Genomic DNA, 21,856 nt, shown 5'->3' on the forward strand with positions numbered 1-21,856 from the left:
GATTGGCCCCTTATCCTTTGAAAGTAAGTATTAAAATCTGAAATCCACCCATCCGCTCACTTAACCTCACGAGGACTGTGGGCGCTTGGAACCTATCCCAGCTGTCCTCCGACGGTAAGTGAAGGTTAGTAGTTGTTGCCGAAACATGTCAGGTAACTGAACACCTAAAATACACTGTCTGTAAGAAAATAATCAGTTTTAAATTGGGTAAGTGAAGGACACGCTGAACCGGTTCCCAGCCAATTGCAGGGCACGCACAGACGAACAACCAATTGAGTTCACAGTCACACCCAGGGACAATTTAGAGTGTTCCATTAAAGTGCCTGGCATGATTTTGGAATGTGGGAGGAAATGGAGTACCTAGAGAAACCAACGTGACTAGCCAACCATAGTTTGCAAAAACTCTGACGTTGCCAGTGCCTTCCAGAAAGGATCTTTATGCTCCAGAGCGTTCAAAATGTATTGTAAAGATGTCGAGGTTGATATCTGAGCCTGGTAACAAATGATGGCTGAAATGTGATTGGTTAAATCCCTAAATATGAAAACTCATGTCTGGAAGCAGCGCAACAGAGGACAAGTAATGAAAGGAAGCTGAAAGACAATTTGGAATTATTTAATAAGAATTCATGGACCAAATAAAATTCACATTATTCTGTGATTCAGATATTTTTAGGTCAACAGAGAAGGCCTTGCAGGCCTTGATGGTCTTACACTGTGTGCTGCAGAAGATGTTACAAGGCCCATCTTTGAGGTTTCATGACCTGAGCAGCAGCACTTTAAAATGGCTAGTAATTCCCCTGGTTGAGATCACATGCTTCAGCTCTAGTGCCGTGCTGCTGATTATCGTGCTAAGCATGTGTGCGTGCTTGCATGCGTCCGTGTACGGTGATGAGGCCTTGGCCCCTTGGTGGCCCAGAAGAGTTTGAATATTGAAATAAAGGACAAAAGCAAGTGGACATCCCAGGAAAAAGTAGGCCATGGAATTCAATTAGCCACGTGAGGCATACAAAACCAGCTCCCCACCACCACCACCACCACCACTTACACACATGCACACACAAAGTCTCCATTGATTCCAAATTCATATGTAACACATTGTCATTGTATCTCAAATCTCACTTTGGAGCAGAAGTGAATGACAAAGCCTTTTTACCCAAAACAAGCATCACCCTACCAGTAGAACGACACGCACACGAAAAAACACGACCCTGCCACACTCATCGCGTACCTGTCAACCGGCCGTATTTTGCCATATTTTGCACATTTTGTTGCACATTTTTAGAAAATGTTTGTGTTGGAAACGCAAAAATTGTGAAATACAATTTTAAGATATTTTCAATTCTGTTTTCGTCCTTAAATATTAGCAGTAATGTTAATTATAACAAATACTACTACTTGTAAAAAGTCGACAGAATTTTGTTTTGAAATCAGTTAAATTAAACATTTTATCATGTTTTTTCGTCATAGTAGCATTCATATTTTTTAAACGAACTTTATACATTGTAAGAACACTAATTCAAATTACAATGATACCTTAGCTTACGAACTTAATTGGTTCCCAGACAGAGGTGCAATAAAACGACTTTATTATGTAGTACAGTTTATCTCTTTAATTACAATACAATAGCACATTTATTATACATAAAACAAGTTATATTTTGTGTAGTTTAAACGCTTATTTAGGAGAAAATTATGTTTTATGGGGACCTGGGAATGAATTATTCTCATTTTTAATGGTTTCCTATGGGAAATTAATATTTGGAAGACACACTTTTCGCCTTATATACACTTTCTGGGAACCAATGAAGTGTAAGTTGTAAAATGAGGTATCACTGTTTATCTATCTATCTATCTATCTATCTATCTATCTATCTATCTATCTATCTATCTATCTATCTATCTATCTATCTATCTATCTATCTATCTATCTATCTATCTATCTATCTATCTATCTATCTATCTATCTGTCTATCTATATATATATATATATATCTATATATATATATATATATATATATATATATATATATATATATATATATATATATATATATATATATATATATATATATATACACACACACACAGTAAAGTCTCGTTATATCGATATCGGATATATCGATAGTCCCGGTTATATCGATACTATTTCTATGCACGCACGGAGAAAATTACATGCAAACAGGGTCGGATATATCGATAGTCCCGGTTATATCGATATTTTTTCGGACTCCCTTGAATATCGATATAACGAGACTTTACTGTATATATATATATATATATATATATATATATATATATATATATATATATATAAATATATATAGTTAGACAGTGATATGGTGATATTACTGTATGATAGTATGACAGACAGTAATATAAGAGCTCAATTTTAAGGGACAGTTCAGCACATGTGACTTTTGAACATTTAAATTCCGACACTACCTTCAGTAAACAAATCCCAAAGACCTTGAGAAATTCTTCCCATAATCCTTCAAAAAATCTGAGGCACGTTATTACTTTTGACGAAGCCGAGGTGGCACGGAATGTGTTTGCTATTTAAAGCAGCTTACAAAGTTCAGCTGATCTGCTTTATTTATGCCGACAGAGGAAAAACACATAAAAAGGAGATTTAGTGAAGAGGGAATAAATTTAGTTTGAAATTGAACAGCTTTCAGGATTTTGGTTTGATTCCTCATTACTTTGTTTAATATGTTGTGTTACACATTTTGATCCAAGTGCCTTTCAGATTTTGATTCGGCACTGATGCAGTCTGTATAGTTGTTTTTATTCAAGTTTTAGTTTATTGATCATCATGTGGCGGGCAAGTGATTCTGATTAGCTGAAATGACCTTACGTAAGGAATTACAGCATCCTGCTTAAAGGACAACCGACATCACTTTTGTATTTCCTAACTGACATCAGAAAAACGTTTTATAGCATCTAAAATGCCCAAAACACACAGTATGATATTTTTAGTCAAATGCAAAACCCAAATAAAAATGACTTAAACCTCAGTACAGTGATACCTTGGCTTATGAACTTAATTGGTTCCCAGACAGAGTGTGTAAGGCGAAAAGTGTGTATCCCAAAAATTAATTTCCCATAGGAAACCATTAAAATGAGAATACTCCATTCCCAGGTCCCCATAAAACATAATTTTCTACTTTCTAATTTTCTAAGCCTTAAAATTACACAAAATATACCTTATTGTATGTATAATAAATGTGCTATGGTATTATAATTAATTAAATAAACTGTACTATACAATAAAGTCTTTTTATTTACCTTTGTGATGGTTGTTGATGGCTTGATGGAATGGAGTGGCCGGTTTCCTCAGCATTAAACACATGATGAGGAACGTAACCTTCTTCTTTCACCATCTTGAGGAATGATCCCTTGTAGGTGCTTTCTCTGCGATCATTTCATCTAATTCCTCTTCAATTGTGTTCTGTTTAGCTGGGTTGATAGCTTTTTGCATCAAGTGTACAGATGGCTTGTGCGGGTTGTTTCTGGAACGTGATTGATGGGATATTTTAACCCTGCAGTCTACACCCTGCCTTTGAACTATCAAAGTTGAAACTCTCTCACTGTCGTCTGCCCGTCTCTTTAATGTTTAAACCACCCCCCGTCACTTCTGCGTTCTTGACCAATCACATGGCTTTAACCGAAGACTGGGGGTGGGGAATAGAGGACAAAAACAGTCGGCTGCCATTTTGTTGTTAGAAGTTTACGAACGACACATCACGAAAATAGTTTGTATGCCAAGGTAAAATTTTCATAAATGTAACGTTGGTCAACCAAAAGGTTCGTAAGCCAAGGGGTTCGTAAACTGAGGTATCACTGTATTTTTTATTTTTTTTGCTGTGGACAAATTAAATGTGTCCACAGCAAAAAAAAAGAAGCCAGAATGCTCTACAACAAAGAACATCCTTGATTATTGCTAGAAATATGTTGTAAGTATTCATGTTTACAGGTGAACTTCTGTTGTCATTGCGCAATAAAATATTACAAATGCGTATGTTTTTTTTCTCAGTAAGTAAGAATAAATTGAGCCGTAAGATCACAGTGTCTCGCAGGTTGACAGGTATGCTGACATCGCCTTGTCGTATTCACTCAATAATAAATGTCTAGTTCGAGTAAAACGATGCTGATGAAATCCCAACGCAAGAAAAAAAAAAAAATACCTAAAGCACCAAACCAACCAGTACGGTCGAGACATACCACAGGTCGAGCTGCTCTGAGAGGTCTGGAGTGGGCAACCAAACGGGCCAGAGTGTCCTCTTCACTCGGCCGCTCAACAACATGAGCATCGTATGCCACCACGATAGACACCTCCTGCATCATCTCGACGCCTGCTCGCTCGTACCCCAGCAGAGGAAGCGGAAGAGAAGAAAGATGAGGAAGCGCGCCAAAGAAGCGTGCGAGTGAGAGCGCTTGCTTCTCTCTGATAGAAGAGAAGACGACCGACTGCTTTCATGAGTCTCTCACTCAGGAGTTGAGCCCTGCCCACTGAGCGGAGGGTGGCGGGGGAAGTGAGTGAACAGTACAACACACCTGTTTGTACATCCCACCCCCCTCCTTGAAACACTATCAGTGCATGACAAAGGAGGATGATGATTTAGCTTTTCCTTCTTGTCTTTCTTATCATTTCCTCTACTTTTTAGACAGCCTGAAATATTTATTTAATTCAATCCAACATCACTATTTTCTTTCTTAAGCTTTCTCCACACCTTTACTGGAGGCATATAAAAGGGAAGCTGTCAAGCAGAATAGCTTGTTTTTCCTTACACATTTCGTTTCATGAAAACGAAGCTTCCCCTTTAGCAGAAGCACAATTGCACAAATAATTTTCAAATGACTGAATTTGTAAAATATACAGTTCATATGATCTTGAATAAAAAAGGTTAGAAAAGGGTTAAGAATGGAATGTATAGTTCTTTTACACTAGCGATCCGGTGAAACCTGTTTCCCATGTCATTTTGTTTGGGTGTTACAGTGGATTAACAATGAAGTCATTGCTGCTATAATCATGGACGACCGGTAATTGGCAGCTATGTTGACCCAAAATGTGAGAGAAAGCACTGATACAGACACACATTTATATACATTCATACAACATTCGTAAACCGAAAATTTCGTAAGGCAAAGTGTTCGTAAACCGAGGCCCCACTGTACAAGTATAGTCGAAGAAGCTAATTTTCCCCTGAGTTTTTCCAATCCATCTCCTCACTGCCCAAGTCTGTCATTTTGAATGACTTTCTTATTATAGTACTGCCCAAAGGAAATATTCTATTTCATAAGTTGAAAAGTAACTTGTCTAAAAATAGACAGTAGAAGGAAGAAAGAGGCTTCTCAAAAATGATGCACCTTGAGGAGTGCAAACAACAGGATCACCTGCCAGAAAAATGATAAAAGGCCAACAGAATTTACAAATCTCTCCCACATCTAATGCCAACACGCCCATTTGGATGATTCAATGTGAACCACGTTGATTTGAAATCATCAAAATAGACGTATGAATGTAAAAAAAAAGCCCAGTTTAAGAACACAATTACTTTGCTGAGCTTGTGCATGTCTACACAAAAACAGCATCAATGTACTTTTATTTATTCATTTTTGGTGAAGCCAAGAATGAGATTCCATGTTTCGCAGGACTGCATTACACTAGGGAACAAAAATGGCCACCAAAGCGCCAGAGATAACATGACACACTGCATCCAGGATGACCTGAGCTGGGACACCCCCAAACAGCCACGTGTGTCGCAAACAAAGTTTCAAAGAGATAACATTAACACCATAAGTAATCATCTTTGGATAGCAGATGAAAAAAAAGCCTGAAATGTAAAATATTTACTGTTTGTAGATTCAAGGAGAGCAGCAAGGGGAGAGTGAAAATTATCTATTTCATCTGCCAACTCTTTTCTCTTTCTCACTCTCACTTTCACACACGCACACAGACACACACAAACTCATGGACAAAATCCAAAGTATTACATTGTGTCCTGGTTTGGGTCTATGTGACCTCAGTGAATTCTTGAAATGCCTCATGGAAGTCAAGAGAAATATGATAAGGACTTTGTGTGTGGTTACATAGAGGAATGTCAGTAAAAGACATTGGTAAGAATTATAATTGGTATCCATGGATCTCACATCGTATCTGATAAAACTGATACGATAAATATGATAAATAGCAATGAACAATCATTGTCAACAAAGTTAAAAGAACGCCACAGAAAACAAAATTGATAACCTCCATAATGAACAGCAGGACACATACTATAAATATATGTAACTTATTTACTCTAATAATAAATTGTAACTATAATTAAAACCAAAAACGCCTGAGTAATGGAGCTGCCATTCAAACAGGTAGACAGAACGAACAATATAAGCCTATCATCAATCCCGCAACTTGATTGACATAGAGGGCAGCCAATCAGATCACTGGATCGCCGCTCATGCGTAGACACAGGCGCTAAATGGTAAATGCTAAACTAGTCAGCGAATTACCTATGTTTTTAAGGCAGGGGTGCCCAATACGTGGATCGCAATTGACCAAGAGGTGACAGACTGGTCCCAAGTCGACTGCGTTTCTTTAAAAAAAAAATCGTATTTTTGTGTTTTTAGGTTTCATGTATGTCCATGTATACAGTATTTTGGAACACGTGTGTGTGTGTGTGTGTGTGTGTGTGTGTGTGTGTGTGTGTGTGTGTGTGTGTGTGTGTGTGTGTGTGTGTGTGTGTGTGTGTGTGTGTGTGTGTGTGTGTGTGTGTGTGTGTGTGTGTGTGTGTGCGTGCGCGCGCGTGTGTGTTTGTGTGTGTGTGGCTCTTTGCAGTTACAGTAAAAAGAATGGCTCTTAGTCTGGTTGGCTACCCCTAGTCTTGGGGGCTTCTGCACACAGGGCCATGTAGGTTTGAATTTTGTTTTCACGTAATTAATAAGAACGTTAACTTAAAAAATCCATTTTGTGTTTAGTTGTTATTTTTTAGTCATATTTAAATTGGTTTGATGAACTAAAACATTGAAGTGTGACAAATCTGCCAAAAAAAATAAGAAATCAGGAAGGAGGCAAAATCCTTTTCACACAACTGTATATCTCGATTTATATACAGTATGATTAAGACATATGATCCAGCCCCACTGGACGCTGTTGTGTTTTAAAGTCAGTTTGCATGAAGAACCTGAATAAATGATCAATTGTTTTTTACAGAAGCTCTAAGTGAAACCTTTATGATCGCTGTGCAATGTTAAAAAACACAATGAAAGGCTGCATGTGCTTGGCAAGAGCCAAACCTTGATGTTGCAAGCTTGTTCCATCAGCCTTCTGGCATTCTCTGCTGCTCTGTAGCGTTTAGGGAGCTGGACTCTGAAGAACTTGAGAGCCCCTTCAAAGTCTGCCTGCAAGAGGTCCTCTTTGGATGTCTGCAAATAAACAGGTGAGATAAGAGAGGGCGTGGGAACTAATTAGTCATGCTTCATGATTTTTTCCTCTAAATCGTTCACTATTGTATTTCACTTGATTGAACTGCATATGTTTGACTTTGAAGTGTCCTTGAGAGCTTTGAAAGGCGCTTGAAATAAAAGGTATTATTATTATTATTATTATTATTATTATTATTATTATTATTATTATTATTATTATTATTATTATTATTATGTCTATTACACAAATACAACATTTTGGACATGACACAGATGAATGTTCTTATCATTTTACTTATTATTTTAGGGTCTTCATTAAATCCATACACAGAGTATACAAACTACGGATAGGATCACAGGAGCCTATCCCAGACGTCTTTGGGCACTAGGTAGGTAGGGGACACCCTGAACTGGTTGCCAGCCGATCGCAGGACACAGAGACGAACGACCATTTGCGCTGGCAGGAAAGCCTACAAGGAGCGGCATAACCAGGTGGCTGGCAGTCTATTGAAACACCTGGTGGAGAAACCTTCGTAATCACCAGACCATGTTTTATATTTATTTATGTATTTATGTATTTATTTATTTATTTCTTTTTGCCATTTCAAGAGGGTCATCAACAGTTATCAGTTGGAAGATATGGATGACATGAAGATAGCTGTGACATCAGAAATGCAGAGGATCTTGGAAAGGACCATTCCAGGAAGAAAACGATAGGAACGTGTGTTCAACTACAGCGATTTAAGTCTGAATGAGAAAACTTGGATTGTGTGACACAAGTTTTAGAACTTTTAAGATATATCCCTCACCACAATCACACTCACACACACACACACACGCACACGCACACACACACACACACACACACACACACACACACACACACACACACACAACACAAATGAGTTCCAAAATACTATAAAAATGTGAACAGCATTTTTTTGGGACAAATCTACTACATTAATCCCATTTCATTTCTAATAAAATGGGATTATACACTATTTTATACTATATTACACTAAATCTTCAAAAACACAATCATGTAGTGCACAATGTGCAATGGATGTATATCACCATTTACTAAACACTAAAATATGCCCACAAATGTTTCATTTTACATAAAAAAAACAAGAACTTAATTGACTGCAATGATCACATTATGATAGAACAGCTAGCACCATGAAAAAGTGAAGATGTTTTTATTTTAACTAAACGGTAATATAATCAAGTGCCAAATGAAACCTAAATACCACCATCATGTTGGGGGCACTTTATTACACTTTTTATTACAGTAAAGTCTCGTTATATCGATATTCAAGGGAGTCCGAAAAAATATCGATATAACCGGGACTATCGATATATCCGACCCTGCGCGCATGTAATTTTCTCCGTGCGTGCATAGAAATAGTATCGATATAACCGGGACTATCGATATATCCGATATCGATATAACGAGACTTTACTGTATTTACTGAGCGAGTTGCTTGTTCTGTAGCCACAAAGGGACATAAGTCTTCTTGTGCCGGTCCCAAGCCCGGATAAATACAGAGGGTTGTGTCAGGAAGGGCATCCGACGTAAAAGCTTGGCCAAAACAAACATGCAGAGCAAACCTCTAAAGATGGAGGACACTGATTTGCTGTGGCGACCCCTTGAAGGGAAAAGCCGAAAGGAAAAGAAGATTATTTAGTTTACACATCAGTTTGTCCTACCTTTGACGACTTATATTGCGACATTGAAGTGAAACGAATTGCAGTCAACTTGCAACATGTAACTTTTGGAAACACAAACTGCGCCGATATCTTATTTTTACGTAGATGGAGAGAACCTTACTGCATTCATGTACAAGCCCTTTCCGTCCACTCATGCTAACTCTGAACATGGAATATACCCATTCCCCAATCTCACCGCTAGCAGCTTTGGAACAAAGAGTCGATGCCCCATCCCAAGTAGATCCATCACTTTACAGAAGGAATCCGCTGAGGCCTGACTGCTTTGGGCCTTTTTTTCTTCTGTCGTCCCGTCTCCATCCTCCACTGCCCTTCGCACTGCCGGAAGTTGCAGAGGCGGTGGCAGGGGCGAAAGAGGAGGCGGAGAGTGGACAGGAGAGGGTATAGGAGAAAATGGCGGAGTTGGAGTTGGGAAGCCAGAAGGGCAGTCCTTCTTAGGGGTTAGGGTGGCGTATGACTCCAGCGTGTCGTCCGTAATGTCCCACTAGGTCTTGAATGAGTTAGACGACAGATGAAGTGGTATCAAAGACGTAATTATCCACCAAGGAATCCTAATGATAGGAGTTCTGTTCAACAAAGACTACTAGGTCTACACCGCCACAACCAGTGTTGATAATAATAAGAATGAGATGAGATGTCAAAGTTTTCATCCCACCACCATCAGAGCTCAGATGTCACTATTCATTCCACCGATGTTAAAGTTAATAAAAATTGGAAAAGACGCTGTTGGTTGCAAGCCACCCTTAACTCGCTGCAATAAAAATCGCAGTCCGGTATGCTGTAGCAAAGCAACAAAGCTGCTCAACACATGGGTTCCTGCCTCATCGAACAGCAGCAACGGACACATATTCTGCCTTTTTCTTATTTTCCTGTCATTCTTAGACTTCAGAGAGGAAGAAAAAAGTCATTTTCATTAAGCAGACTGAAAAGTGAGAGATGAATGCACTGCCAATATGGAGACTGCACTAGAAACGAAGATTCCAGAATATGTTTGAAATGCAAATCCGTTACAAAAAATATATATAACAGTATGGATCCTATAATGGGAGGAGCAGGAGGGAAATCCTTTTATTGTAGCAGAGTGGTGATAGAGGAGGTAGGATAATAGCTAACTCAAGTGAGTACAGTTGCTGTGGCAAAGGCAGTCTGGACTCCACAGCTCCTCAAGCCGATCTCCATGAGTAGATGTTGTGTAGTGGTCTGCAGATCCTTTAAATGGAAGGTCCATTGATTCTCAACAACACAGGCTAAATGAACGCATCTGCGAGTCAGTGAATAGGCTTGTGTTATCAGTAGCGATTGTTCTGGTCAGCAACTGGGGCGAGGCAAAGCAAAAGATGCCAGTCTTTGTGATGCTAACAGCTAATGGCTCACAGCTAGCAGATCATCTTTGTTGCAATCCATTTCGTGGGTGGAGGTAGCATGCTGTAAAAAAAACATCAGTCCAGCACATGACTGGAGATGTGGAGGCAGAGATTGTGGGTCAAAGCATAGAGACAGAATGACAAACGGAAGGCGATGAGAAGAGGCTCCACTCCACATGAGCATTTATGTTAGCAAAGAAGAACAAAATGTCAATTACAAAAAAATAATAATATTAAGAAACAAAAGGTTTATTCCTCAACGTCCAAATAGCTGATGCTATGGTACACCTTACATTCTGTGAGTGAGGAGTGATGTGGATGATGACGGAAAAGCAGGAAAGGGAGGGAGTCGGACCCAGATGGAGGGAGGGGGGGTGAGAGTAGCAAGGAGAGCGCGATGGAGGGAGAGAGGAGCCGAGAGAATGTCGTCATGGCTGGCCAATAGAAGGCTGGAAGCCTATTCCACCCTCCTTACATCCTCATTTGTGACCAATCCCCAGTATTGCCTGCACCTTGTACTCTTTTTGGTATAGTTTGTATCATTACTCGTTTAAGGAACAAGAAGGCATCTTTATTTTAACGTAATTATGTCAAATGTTAATAGTATCTTCAATTTACACATGCATTGTTTAAAAATTGACTATTTTCATCTAAGTTTGTTTTGAACTGCACAAATAATTCACTTTTTTATTTAGTATGTTTTAATTTCATCACTTTGCTGCTGTGAAATGTACATTTCCTCCACTGCGAGACTTATAAAGGCAAATCCAATTCAATTCATTACTATTGCTACTACCACTACCACTACTACTACTACTTTAAAATTATCCTTTATACATTTAAAGCTATCCATAACCTTGCCCCCATACCTACCTGACCTTCTTCAAATTTCTATTCCTTCTCGTTCCCTCAGATCCTCTTCGTCCCTGCGCCTCTGTGTGCCTCCCCCCTGCCCGTCTCAGCACGATGGGTGACACCGTGACAGAGCCTTCAGCTGCTCTGCCACCAAACTTCGTAACTTACTTCTTCCCAACATTCGTAACATCGATTCTCTTCCCACCTTCAAGTCCCATCTCAAAACCCACCTATTTAAAATTGCATTTTCTGTGTAGCTCTCTCTGTTGTTTCTATTTATAATTGTACAGTAAAGTCTCGTTATATCGATATCGGATATATCGATAGTCCCGGTTATATCGATACTATTTCTATGCACGCGCGGAGAAAATTACATGCAAACAGGGTCGGATATATCGATAGTCCCGGTTATATCGATATTTTTTCGGACTCCCTTGAATATCGATATAACGAGACTTTACTGTATTTTATTTATTGCATTGTATTTTTGATTGTATTTTATTTATTATAGTACCTATGCTTGTCTGTGACTGTAAAGTGTCCCTGAGAGCTTTGAAAGGCGCTTAAAATGTAATGTATTATTACTACTACTACTACTACTACTACTACTACTACTACTACTACTACTACTATAGCTACTACTTTGACTACAACTACTACTAATAATATTCAGAATTTACAGGGTTGTTGCATTACTCTTAATGTGGAATTATTGGCACATGAGAGAAACCATTTTTATCGTGTGCATTTTCAGATTCTCTAATGCAATATTTTTATTTTCACGACAATACACATTTTTCAGAAATAGAGAATGGCAATTTAATAAATAAAAAAGATGCACCTGGTCAGTGATAAAAATATCAATCAGGGGTATTTATCTCCCATCACAGAATTGATACATTTAACTCATTCACTGCCATTCACGAATGTATTCGGGAATTGAAAATATGACGTAGAGTGCCACTCCCGAATTTGTTCGAGTTTTGTTTTTTCTGGCCATGGCCTCTGGCACTGTTTTTTTCTTTTCCACAAGGGGACAGCATTTCCTTTTTTCAATGTTAGCGCTTTGTTTCAGCTTCAGCTGTTGTGAAAGCGCTATGTAAACCAATACGCATGTATTTAATTGTATTTTGGACAGCCAGCCTCATTTCAAGCTCATATAACTGCAGACCCATATAATTTAGGAATTAACTCTTTTTTTTTTTCTAACGAAAGAAGAGTCTAAAGTTTCTTATGCTCCACTAAATGTTTATGTAGTCCTAAAACTCAATATTCTGTGGGTCATGGAATTCAAGTGACAATGTGAAAAACCCTGGCACTGGAGTGGACGGGTTTTTTGCACATGTCTGCCAGTGAATGAGTTCACAATGGAGCCATTTTAAATCGAAGGCAAGTCAATCAATGAGGTGAGGTTACTAACCTTGAGAAGAGCCAAGGCAACATTGAAGATGACGTTCAGACCCTACAACACAAATAAATAACCTCCTCAATCATTCAAATATAAAAATTGGTAAAAAGAAAACATTATATTTGCCGAAACATTAAATTTAGGAACACTTTAAAAGCGGATTAGTATGTGAATTAGTGCTTTGACTAAGATATCTCTTCCATACATCATACATGTGATTACGACACGAAGAGAATGCAGCTGCGGGAACACCCACGTCTCGTTCGTCTCTGTTACGAGTTCACATGGCAACACCGAGCTAAAAATATTCAGACAGCACTAAAAATAAGGAAGACGAAGGGGAGTGCCGTCCTCACGCAATGATTTGAAGAAGCCTCAAGATGGCGGTACTGCGCTGAGTCAGGATCCAAGAGGTTTGTGTTTGGAGAATGTGTGTGAAAAGAGAGGATTTATACAAGCTAGGTGGGATAAATGCACATAAAACGGGGTTGTGATTACAGTATAGACTGGGAACGCGAAAGGGCAGATAAGAAGAGAAACAGTAAAGGTGGAGTGAAATCCACTGGAAGATGTTGAAAAATGTAAACTGTTTCTGGATTTTGCGCTGTAGGTCATTAGCATGTGTACATTAAGAATGATGTTATATCCACACTGCTAATTATCATTATGAAAGTGGTCCTTATTGCTAGTTGTGATTATTTTAACTGTCGTCATGTATGTCATCACACTGTACTGTAAATGTCACAAGACCACACCCCAGAGAGTATTTAGAAAGACACATTACACAAGACTATTTGGTTAAAATGTCATTTAGTTTTCTCTTTCGGGCAGCAGCTCATTTTTGACGCTCCGCATCGATTGCATCGGCTGCATCGGCATTGACACCGCATCACTGTCATTTACCAACAGTGTGCTTGTCCTTGGAATTCAGGGACAGAGAGTCGGGTTTGCTGGTTTATGCATATGGAGCATGTGATCAGACATTCATATCTGCCCGGGCCAGTGTGTAAAATATAGCAAGTCTACTTTGATTAGGAAAATGATACCACAAAGTCATGTTCGTTTAGTCTGTTTACTGAGTAGTCAGTAAACGACTTATAGACAGGTGTCAAAGTCAAGTCCCACGGGCCAGATCTGGCCCACCACATAATTTTATGTGGCCTGTGAAAGGAAGTTATCGGTACGCATGTCAAGTCCCATGATGCTTGCTAAAGTCTGAAGCTAAATTGAAAAGTGTCATCAAATGTAATCCGCAATAACATTCATTATTCTTGACTTCTGATTTTAAAACTAGTTATCCATGAATTTGTTATGCGCTGTGGATGTGGGGGTGATTCATTAAACAATTAAATAAAAAACATAACATCCCTTCAAGGGAAACAGTAAAACAAATGTGACCAGTGACAAAAATGAAATGGACAACCTTGTCTTACAGGTTGGCAACAATTTGACCCTGACTACAGTATTTCAATTTCCAAAATGGTTGTTTCACAAGAAAAATATGAACACAGAATGGTGACGGTGTAGATAAAATAATATATAAGGAGAACAGCTGTCAGAGTAGCAGGAGATGAGAGTGGAGGTTTAACAAAGAGATTCTTATCATGCGGTTCAATGGCTGAGAAAAACCTGGGAAGCCACTTATTGTTCTGCCGGGGGCAAGTGGGAGGGTGGGAAGAGTGGGAGGAAAAAAATATATAGATATTTTTGAAAAACAGGACAGGACAGCTGAGAGGGGAAAACTGAGGCAACGTATTTGTCAGAGAAGTTTTGAACATTTCAAATTATGTTAATTTCTAAATTGATATTACAAGGTTTCAAAAATTATCATTATATGATTGAGAAATCAAGACAATATAATAATAATAATACATTTCATTTATAAGCGCCTTTCAAAACTCTCAAGGACACTTCACAGTCACAGGATATTTTCTCTGCGGGTGAGCAGCGGCAGCCACACGCGCCAGCATTCACTCAACCCGGAAGTAACAAAGTAAAAAAAATAGAAGTAACTAAAACACAAAAATGCTTTCATTGTTTATATTTGTATATAAATATTATTTATTATTATTATATAAATAATATTTGTATATATTTTTCTTTACAGCACTTATTCGGACAAACCGAATAACATAATTCTGTTCAGCGAAGGCTCATTATATTAGAATTTTATGGCTACAACACCTTCCAAAAAAAAATGTTCGACGTCATGAAAAAAGATTCCTAATCTGGTTTATGACATGCCACGGATGAATAAGGGAGCTTTTTCCTTAGCATGTTCTGCACAACACCAATGGAATTGTGTATGAAAATTGCTTACGTTACTGTGTTAATTAACTCATTCACTGACATTCCTGAAATTATTCGGAAATTGGAAATATGATGTCGAGCGCCATTCCCAAATTTGTTCGGTTTATGTTTTTCCGTTGAAGCGCTGACCATGGCCTCTGGTAATGTTTTTTCTTGACCACAGAGAGGCAGCATTTCTCTTTTTTCCATGTTAGCATTTTGTTCCAGCTTCAGCCGTTGTTAAAGCGCTATATAAATCACCATGTATGCATGTATGTATTGCAGTCATTTGGACAGCTGCCCTCATTTCAAGCTCAGATAACTCCGGACCCATATAATTAAGGAATTAACTCTTTTTTCTAATGAAAGAAGAGAGTCTAACTAAGGTTTCTTACGCTGCATTGAATCTTTATGTAGTCCTAAAACTCAATATTCTGTGGGTCCTGGAATTTGAGTGACAATGACAAAAACCCTGGCACTTGAGTGGACACATTTTTGCACATGTCTGGCAGTGAATGAGTTAACAAGAAACCGGTATAGCCTTCTCGGCCTGTTCAAATTTTCATTTTAAGTAACAATGAAACAACAGTACACTTTCTCTGCGATAATTTTACCTAGTTCCTCATCAATTGTGTTCTGTTTATCTGGGTTGATAGCTTTTTGCATCAAGTGTGGGTTATTTGTGGAGCCTGATTGATGGGAATTTTAATCTTGCAGTCTACACTGCCTTTGAACTATCAAAGTTGAAACAAATCCAAATCTCACTGCTTTCTATCCATTTTGTCACTCTCTCTCTGTCGTCTGCCTGTCTTTTTAATGTTTAAACCCCCTCCCCTCACTGCTACGTTCTTGACCAATCACGTGGGTTTAACCAACGACTGGGGGCGGGGAATAGAAGACCAGACAAGCCGGCTGCCATTTTCTTGTTAGGAGAACGGGATTGTTCGCGAACGACACATCTCTCACTGTGGCAGCTCCGTGTGTATCACGAAAAATAGTTCGGATGTAAAATTTCGTCGTTAAAATTTTCATAAATTTAACGTTCATAAGCCAAGGGGTTCGTAAACCGAGGTATCACTGTATATAAGTGTAATTTCACAAGCGCAAGAACTGTTGGAGGAAATGCAAAACATTGTGCGGCAGCCTATTTGTGTTGACTTGTCCATCTGTTAGTTGACAGATTGCTTCCGAGTTAATGAAGGGTATAGAATCATTATGAGCACGATTTCTGTGGAGTGGAACTTTCCATTAATGCTATAAAGACTATTAATCGATTTTCTATACAGTGTGCAATTCAGGGGTGTCAAACTCATTTTAGTCGCGGCACAATTTAGAGTTACGTCTTCCCTTTGGAAGGGACGCGATGACAGCAAAACCACAACATTATTACTTGTGCTGACGCGCCCCAACATACGAACGAGATACGTTCCGAACATACATTTAGCTTGTAGTAGACGTGCACATTCCAACATGACGTCACTGATACACTGCTGAAAAGGATGATTTGATCATCTCCTCTTTCATCTAGAACTGCTTCATATCACAAAGAGGGTACAGAAAGTGCTGAACAATGAATGACTGTGTCTTTTTGTTGTCATATTATTTATTATTTTCCTTTCCTCTTCCTTTCATAACTTTGTTGCTGTGTTACTTCCGGGTAGAGTGAACGTTGGCGCGAATGGCTACCGCTGCTCACCCGCACAAAAAAAATGACTGTAAAGTGTCCTTGAGAGTTTTGAAAGGCGCTTAGAAATTAAATGTATTATTATTATTATTCATAACGTGAATATGTTCGTAAGTTGCTCCAGTGCTATATTTTGTATGGAATGTATGTTTAAGGCTTATCTAAGTTAGTTTAAGGTTTATAGATGAGAAGGTTTCTTCAGCCGTCATCTGTACAAATTTGAAGGTTTCGGACGTTTCACCTCCTATCCAAGAGGCTTCGTCAGCGAACTAAAGTCTGACTGGTCGTATCGGCCCCATTTATATATCCCTAATGTCCAGACATGGCGGCGCCGGACACAGCTATGGTAGGTCCCTACTCTCAGGTTGGGGGGAGCAGAGGACCACTCCCTGTGGCCCCACAGGTTTATATAAAGGTTTATATAAATATGTTAAATGCTTGTATAAGTAACCTGTATTGGTTTGTACTGAAAAATAATCATTTGATAAAATATATGCTCTATAAAGATATGTACATGTACAACTGGAGAGAATACTACATATGTTACTATGAAAATGTTCGTATGTACCGTTGTTTGTAACTCAAATGCTTGTAAGTAGGGAAGCGTTTGTACACAACAAATTCATATACGTATTACAAGTTTTGAAATATGTCAAGTCTATTACAATAGTTTGTTCAAGTGACTGTAAACAGGTTAACAAAAATATTGCAAAATCTCAAACTTATTGATTACTTATGATCATTTGACACTTCAGTATCGATTTCAGCAAGTTGATACATGTAATTTGCTTTCGCAGGGCAATTAAAATGAGCTGTATCGAGGCCATGTGGTATACATGATGCTCTTGTTAGTCATTCAGTTGACAAGGTAAGGCGCACCCACGACTGGTCATCAGCTAGTCCCCGGGTTCAAAATAGTCATACAAACATTGAACCATGTTAAAAAATACAGAAGCTCCCCAACATACAAACATTCGAGATACGAAGCTTTTTGCTGGTATGTTCGGACAGAGAAGCTGCAAGTTAGATTTTATATTGCGCGCCTTTTTCCGGCCAAGCTCGGTTGCGATTTTCTGCGTAGAGTATGTGGGCGGGGAGGAAATCCCTCTCGTCAGTTGATGCTTCAGTAGGACGCGATGCATAACAAAAAGTAATGGCTGCTGGCACGTAATTCAGTAATTACTGCAGCAGTAATTACAGAAGCTTCATTAATGGCTTACTGAAGACCCAAGGATATATGTCGTCATACTACAGTAGGTGTGAATTTATTTTTGTTAGAGCATCTGTGTTTTGGACTTCCCCGTTCAGTGTTTAACTTAAAGGACAACCAACACCATATTTTTGATTACTAACTGACATCAGTAAAACGTTTTATAGCATATAAAATACTCAAAACACACATGCTGATATTTTTAGTCAAATGCAAAACACCAATAAAAATGACTTAGAGTGTCCCAAAACTGCCACAAAATGAGCTCAAAACTGGGCAGATTCAGAAAATCTATCTATTGGTCACACACTGCCTTGCTCCAGAATAAAAACAATGGCTTCATCGAGTTCAGATTGTTACTCATCCAGTTATGAATATGATTCAAATAGTTCTGAAGAGGAAAGCATAAATGTTTGCAATCAATTAAAGAAGTCCTTCTGTATCAATTCGAGCCGTCTGGACTCCAATGTAGCGCCCAGATAATGCACAAGATGGCGCACAAGCTCTGTTGGAAATGGCTGATTTGTCCACTGGGAATTTGTGTAAACGTACACATTTTTTATGCGTGTTAACGCAATAGGTTGCGACACATGATTCACCATCGCGTTATTTCTGTAGTTTTCCTTCTAATTTCGCCATCAACACGATGTTGACAGACCAAACAAAGTACCCAAAATGCATTGTGTGTCGCTTTCTCGGTCACGGGCGTTCCCTCCGTGACGTCACGTAGGGGATCGTCATCAACTCGAAAACAAGACTTCCTGAATATTCAGCGCGAGCCTGAAAACGTTAAATATAGCTATATGCTGTGGAATTTTTGTAAAATGCGCTCAGTGGAAGTCATTTGAAGTGATTTTACAAATTATGGACACAACTTGTCCGGATGTGTCGGTTGTCCTTTAAACAAACATTCCATACAAAATACAGCACTGAAGCAACTTACGAATAAATTCACCTTACGAACGTATCTCGTTCGTAAGGTGGGGAGCGTCTGTATCTCAAAAACATGTACATTCCACACAGGAAATCCAGATCCCGCTCCTGAATAATATAAATCCCACCGCATATTCATGTATCATTCAAATCCTCACATATAATGCTCTTGCCGCATGCCTGGCCTCTGCTGCAAAGGTTGATTGAAATCGATATCTCTCCGATTGAATGTTTTAGTCAACAGTGAAAATGACCGCTGTTTAATGTGTGGGCTGAAACATTAGATCACGGCACTCGGTGGGATTCCAAATGTAATTAAGGAGTATACAGTATTCTGCAATGCTCCCTTTAATAAATGGGATTTAGGTGATTTGAGCGAAAGAGGAATCTAATCCCTCGTGATGACACGGTGAATAATTTTAGGCATGAGATGCGATATGAAGGAGTTGCTGAGGGGAGGGGTTTGTTTTGATGCTCTCATCTACTTAACCGAGTGTATGGATGATTATGTTATTGCATTATGTAGGACTCGGTGGATTGCAAATAAGACAAACGCTATTAATGCACAATCGGCGTTCTCATACGCTCACAGCCACTAAAACAGTGCCCACCAAGGAACAAGATTTACAGACACGATCTTTTGAAATTTCACAGATCAGAATCAGGGAAAGGATCCGATTTTGTCAACCTAACAGCCTGATAGGCAAATCTCTATTGATTAGGCAGTGTAGACAGATCAAATCAAAGCGCAGGGTGCATCCACTATGGATTGATGCTGATAGTTATATAGCTGAGCTTTCTACTTTCGGCCTTGACACCTGCTGTGCATGGTACAAACAAAACAACTCCATTTTAGCTGTCTTTTTGTTCGTTTTTGTGGATAACTGCGCAGACTAACCTTGCTCTGGCCATTTTGCCAATTGCTTCCTTGATGCAATTTCCCTCTCACTGAGAAAAAAAATATATATCGCAATTTGAGTATAATACACTTGTTTTCACTGTACCTCACAAAGCAGAAGATCAGTGATGTGGAACACCATGCAAAGGGGGAACTTGGCAGTGAAGAGGGTGAGGAACCACTGGGAGGCGTACATGTGTGCCTCCAGATTCAGGTCTTGGAAATGGGACCAGAGTTCGGGTTGCTGTTCCTAGAAAAGAAGAAGCAAAACGGGAGGGATAAGACGGGGGACTTTATAAACAGGTAAACAAATCCAAGTGCAAACAATCCGCTGTTAACCGCTGTGATTGGCGGAGGATAACGGGGCCGGCCTGCCAATAGCAAAAATTCCATATAGAATTGATGCCCATGATAAATTTGTCAGGAAAAAACACAAAAAAAAAAATTAAAAAACATTTTAGAATATTTTAACTCATTCATTGCCATTCACAAATTTATTCGGGAATTGAAAATGACCATTCCCAAATGTCTTCTTTTTTTTAATGATTGGGTGCCGATAAAGCACTGGCCATACCTCTGGCAATGTTTTTTCCCTTCCACAAGGGGGTAGCATTTTCCCTTTTCCTTTGTTCCATCATTAGCTGTTGTTTAAGTGCTATATAAACTAATGTATTCCATTGTAATTTGGATAGCCGCCCTCATTTCAAGCTCATATAAGTCCAGACCCATATAATTTAGGAATTAACTTTTTTTCTGGTGAAAAAAGATAGTCTAAGGTTTCTAACGCTGTATTGAATGTTTATGTAGATCTAAAACACAATATTCTGTGGATCGTGGAATTCAAGTAACAATGACAAAAACCCCGGCACAGAAGTGGACACATTTTTGCACGTGTGGCAGTGAAAGAGTTAAAAAAAAGAGGGGGGGGGGGGGGGGTGGAACAGTCGAAAAGGTAAATCCATTAGTACTAAACCTCAAGTATCTAAGTGGGGTGCACTGTACTGCAAAAGTAAAACGGCAATACTGTTCTCTGAGACATAAATGCACAATTCAAAATGTGTCTCAATGAGTCGTGAATAAGGCTGAAGTACACCTAGGATTAAAAAAAATCAGAGCAGACATATCAACGTGTTTTAACAGAACTGCGGAAATCAGTCTTTTGGGGTGGGGTGGGGGCCCTGTCCAATATTAAACTGACACAAATGATGTATTGAATTTACTCTATTTTATCTTGTCAAGTGTTTGCATGCAATACTAGTCTGGATCCAAATCACAGACAGTATTTAGACTGTACTGTACTTAAAAAAGTATCTAAAATTCTAAATGCAGATGATTCTATTGTGTGCGAATGTTTGACAAAAACACAACTCATTAAATTAAATCCACCATTTATTTCAATGTACATAAACAATCTGATGTCTATCATTGAGGTTGTGCCCACCCAGAATACAGCTTTGCATAACCACAATGACCAGGACTGTTGCTGGCAAGTAAGTCGCTAGCCAGCTGCGCTCTGGCCCAGAGTCGGGTAAATAATGGCTGTGAGAAATGCCCCCAATGGGCTCTTTCCGCCTTATGGTGTGACCACAGATCAAACATGACAGAACAGTGTTGTGTGTGCAAATGATTATCCAAAGAGATGACGTTTCCTACCATCGGCAGCGAAATAGCCAATACATTTAAAGGACAACCGACATCATTTTTTTGTTTCTCAACTGACATCAAAACACGTTTTATAGCATCTAAAATACCCAAAACACGCAGGCTGATATTTTTTAGTCAAATGCAAAACACCAATAAAAATGACTTAGTGTCCAAAAATGACTTCAAAATGAAACCCGAAATGGCCATTTTCAGAAGGTCCCGCCCCCTTGTTCGTGACGTCACGCCAAGACGTCTTGCCTTGCTCGAGAATCAAAACAATAGCTTCAGATTGGGAGAAGATTGTACTGCATGTAGCTAGCTATATAGCTATCTAGGTGGCTAGCTATCTAGCGAGCTATCTGTTGGCTATCTATGAGCTATCTACTCGTTGGCTAGTTAGCTTTCTATTTACTTCCAGGTT

At 38.9% G+C, this 21,856-nt stretch overlaps 2 protein-coding genes across 4 annotated transcripts in view; one reads left to right on the top strand and one right to left on the bottom strand.

Moving 5' to 3' along the window:
• tmem38a (transmembrane protein 38A) overlaps window positions 1–21,856 on the top strand; it is a 211,604-nt gene that overhangs the window by 163,047 nt on the left and 26,701 nt on the right. The window lies entirely within an intron of this gene.
• rabgap1l (RAB GTPase activating protein 1-like) overlaps window positions 1–21,856 on the bottom strand; it is a 132,309-nt gene that overhangs the window by 11,345 nt on the left and 99,108 nt on the right. For 2 of the 3 annotated variants that reach the window (XM_089000307.1, XM_089000308.1), the window contains 3 exons: window positions 19,898–20,041; window positions 12,790–12,831; window positions 7,294–7,422 (listed from right to left, as the gene is read on the bottom strand). In XM_089000307.1, coding sequence (XP_088856433.1) covers window positions 7,294–7,422; window positions 12,790–12,831; window positions 19,898–20,041 — 315 coding nt within the window. Of the gene's footprint in view, window positions 1–4,221; window positions 4,459–7,293; window positions 7,423–12,789; window positions 12,832–19,897; window positions 20,042–21,856 lie in introns of those variants that run through there. The other variant, XM_089000309.1, reaches the window with a different exon arrangement.

The sequence above is a fragment of the Hippocampus bargibanti genome, linkage group LG07 (assembly GCF_051943395.1).
Source record: "Hippocampus bargibanti isolate YZ-2025 linkage group LG07, ASM5194339v1, whole genome shotgun sequence".
NCBI lineage: Eukaryota > Metazoa > Chordata > Actinopteri > Syngnathiformes > Syngnathidae > Hippocampus > Hippocampus bargibanti.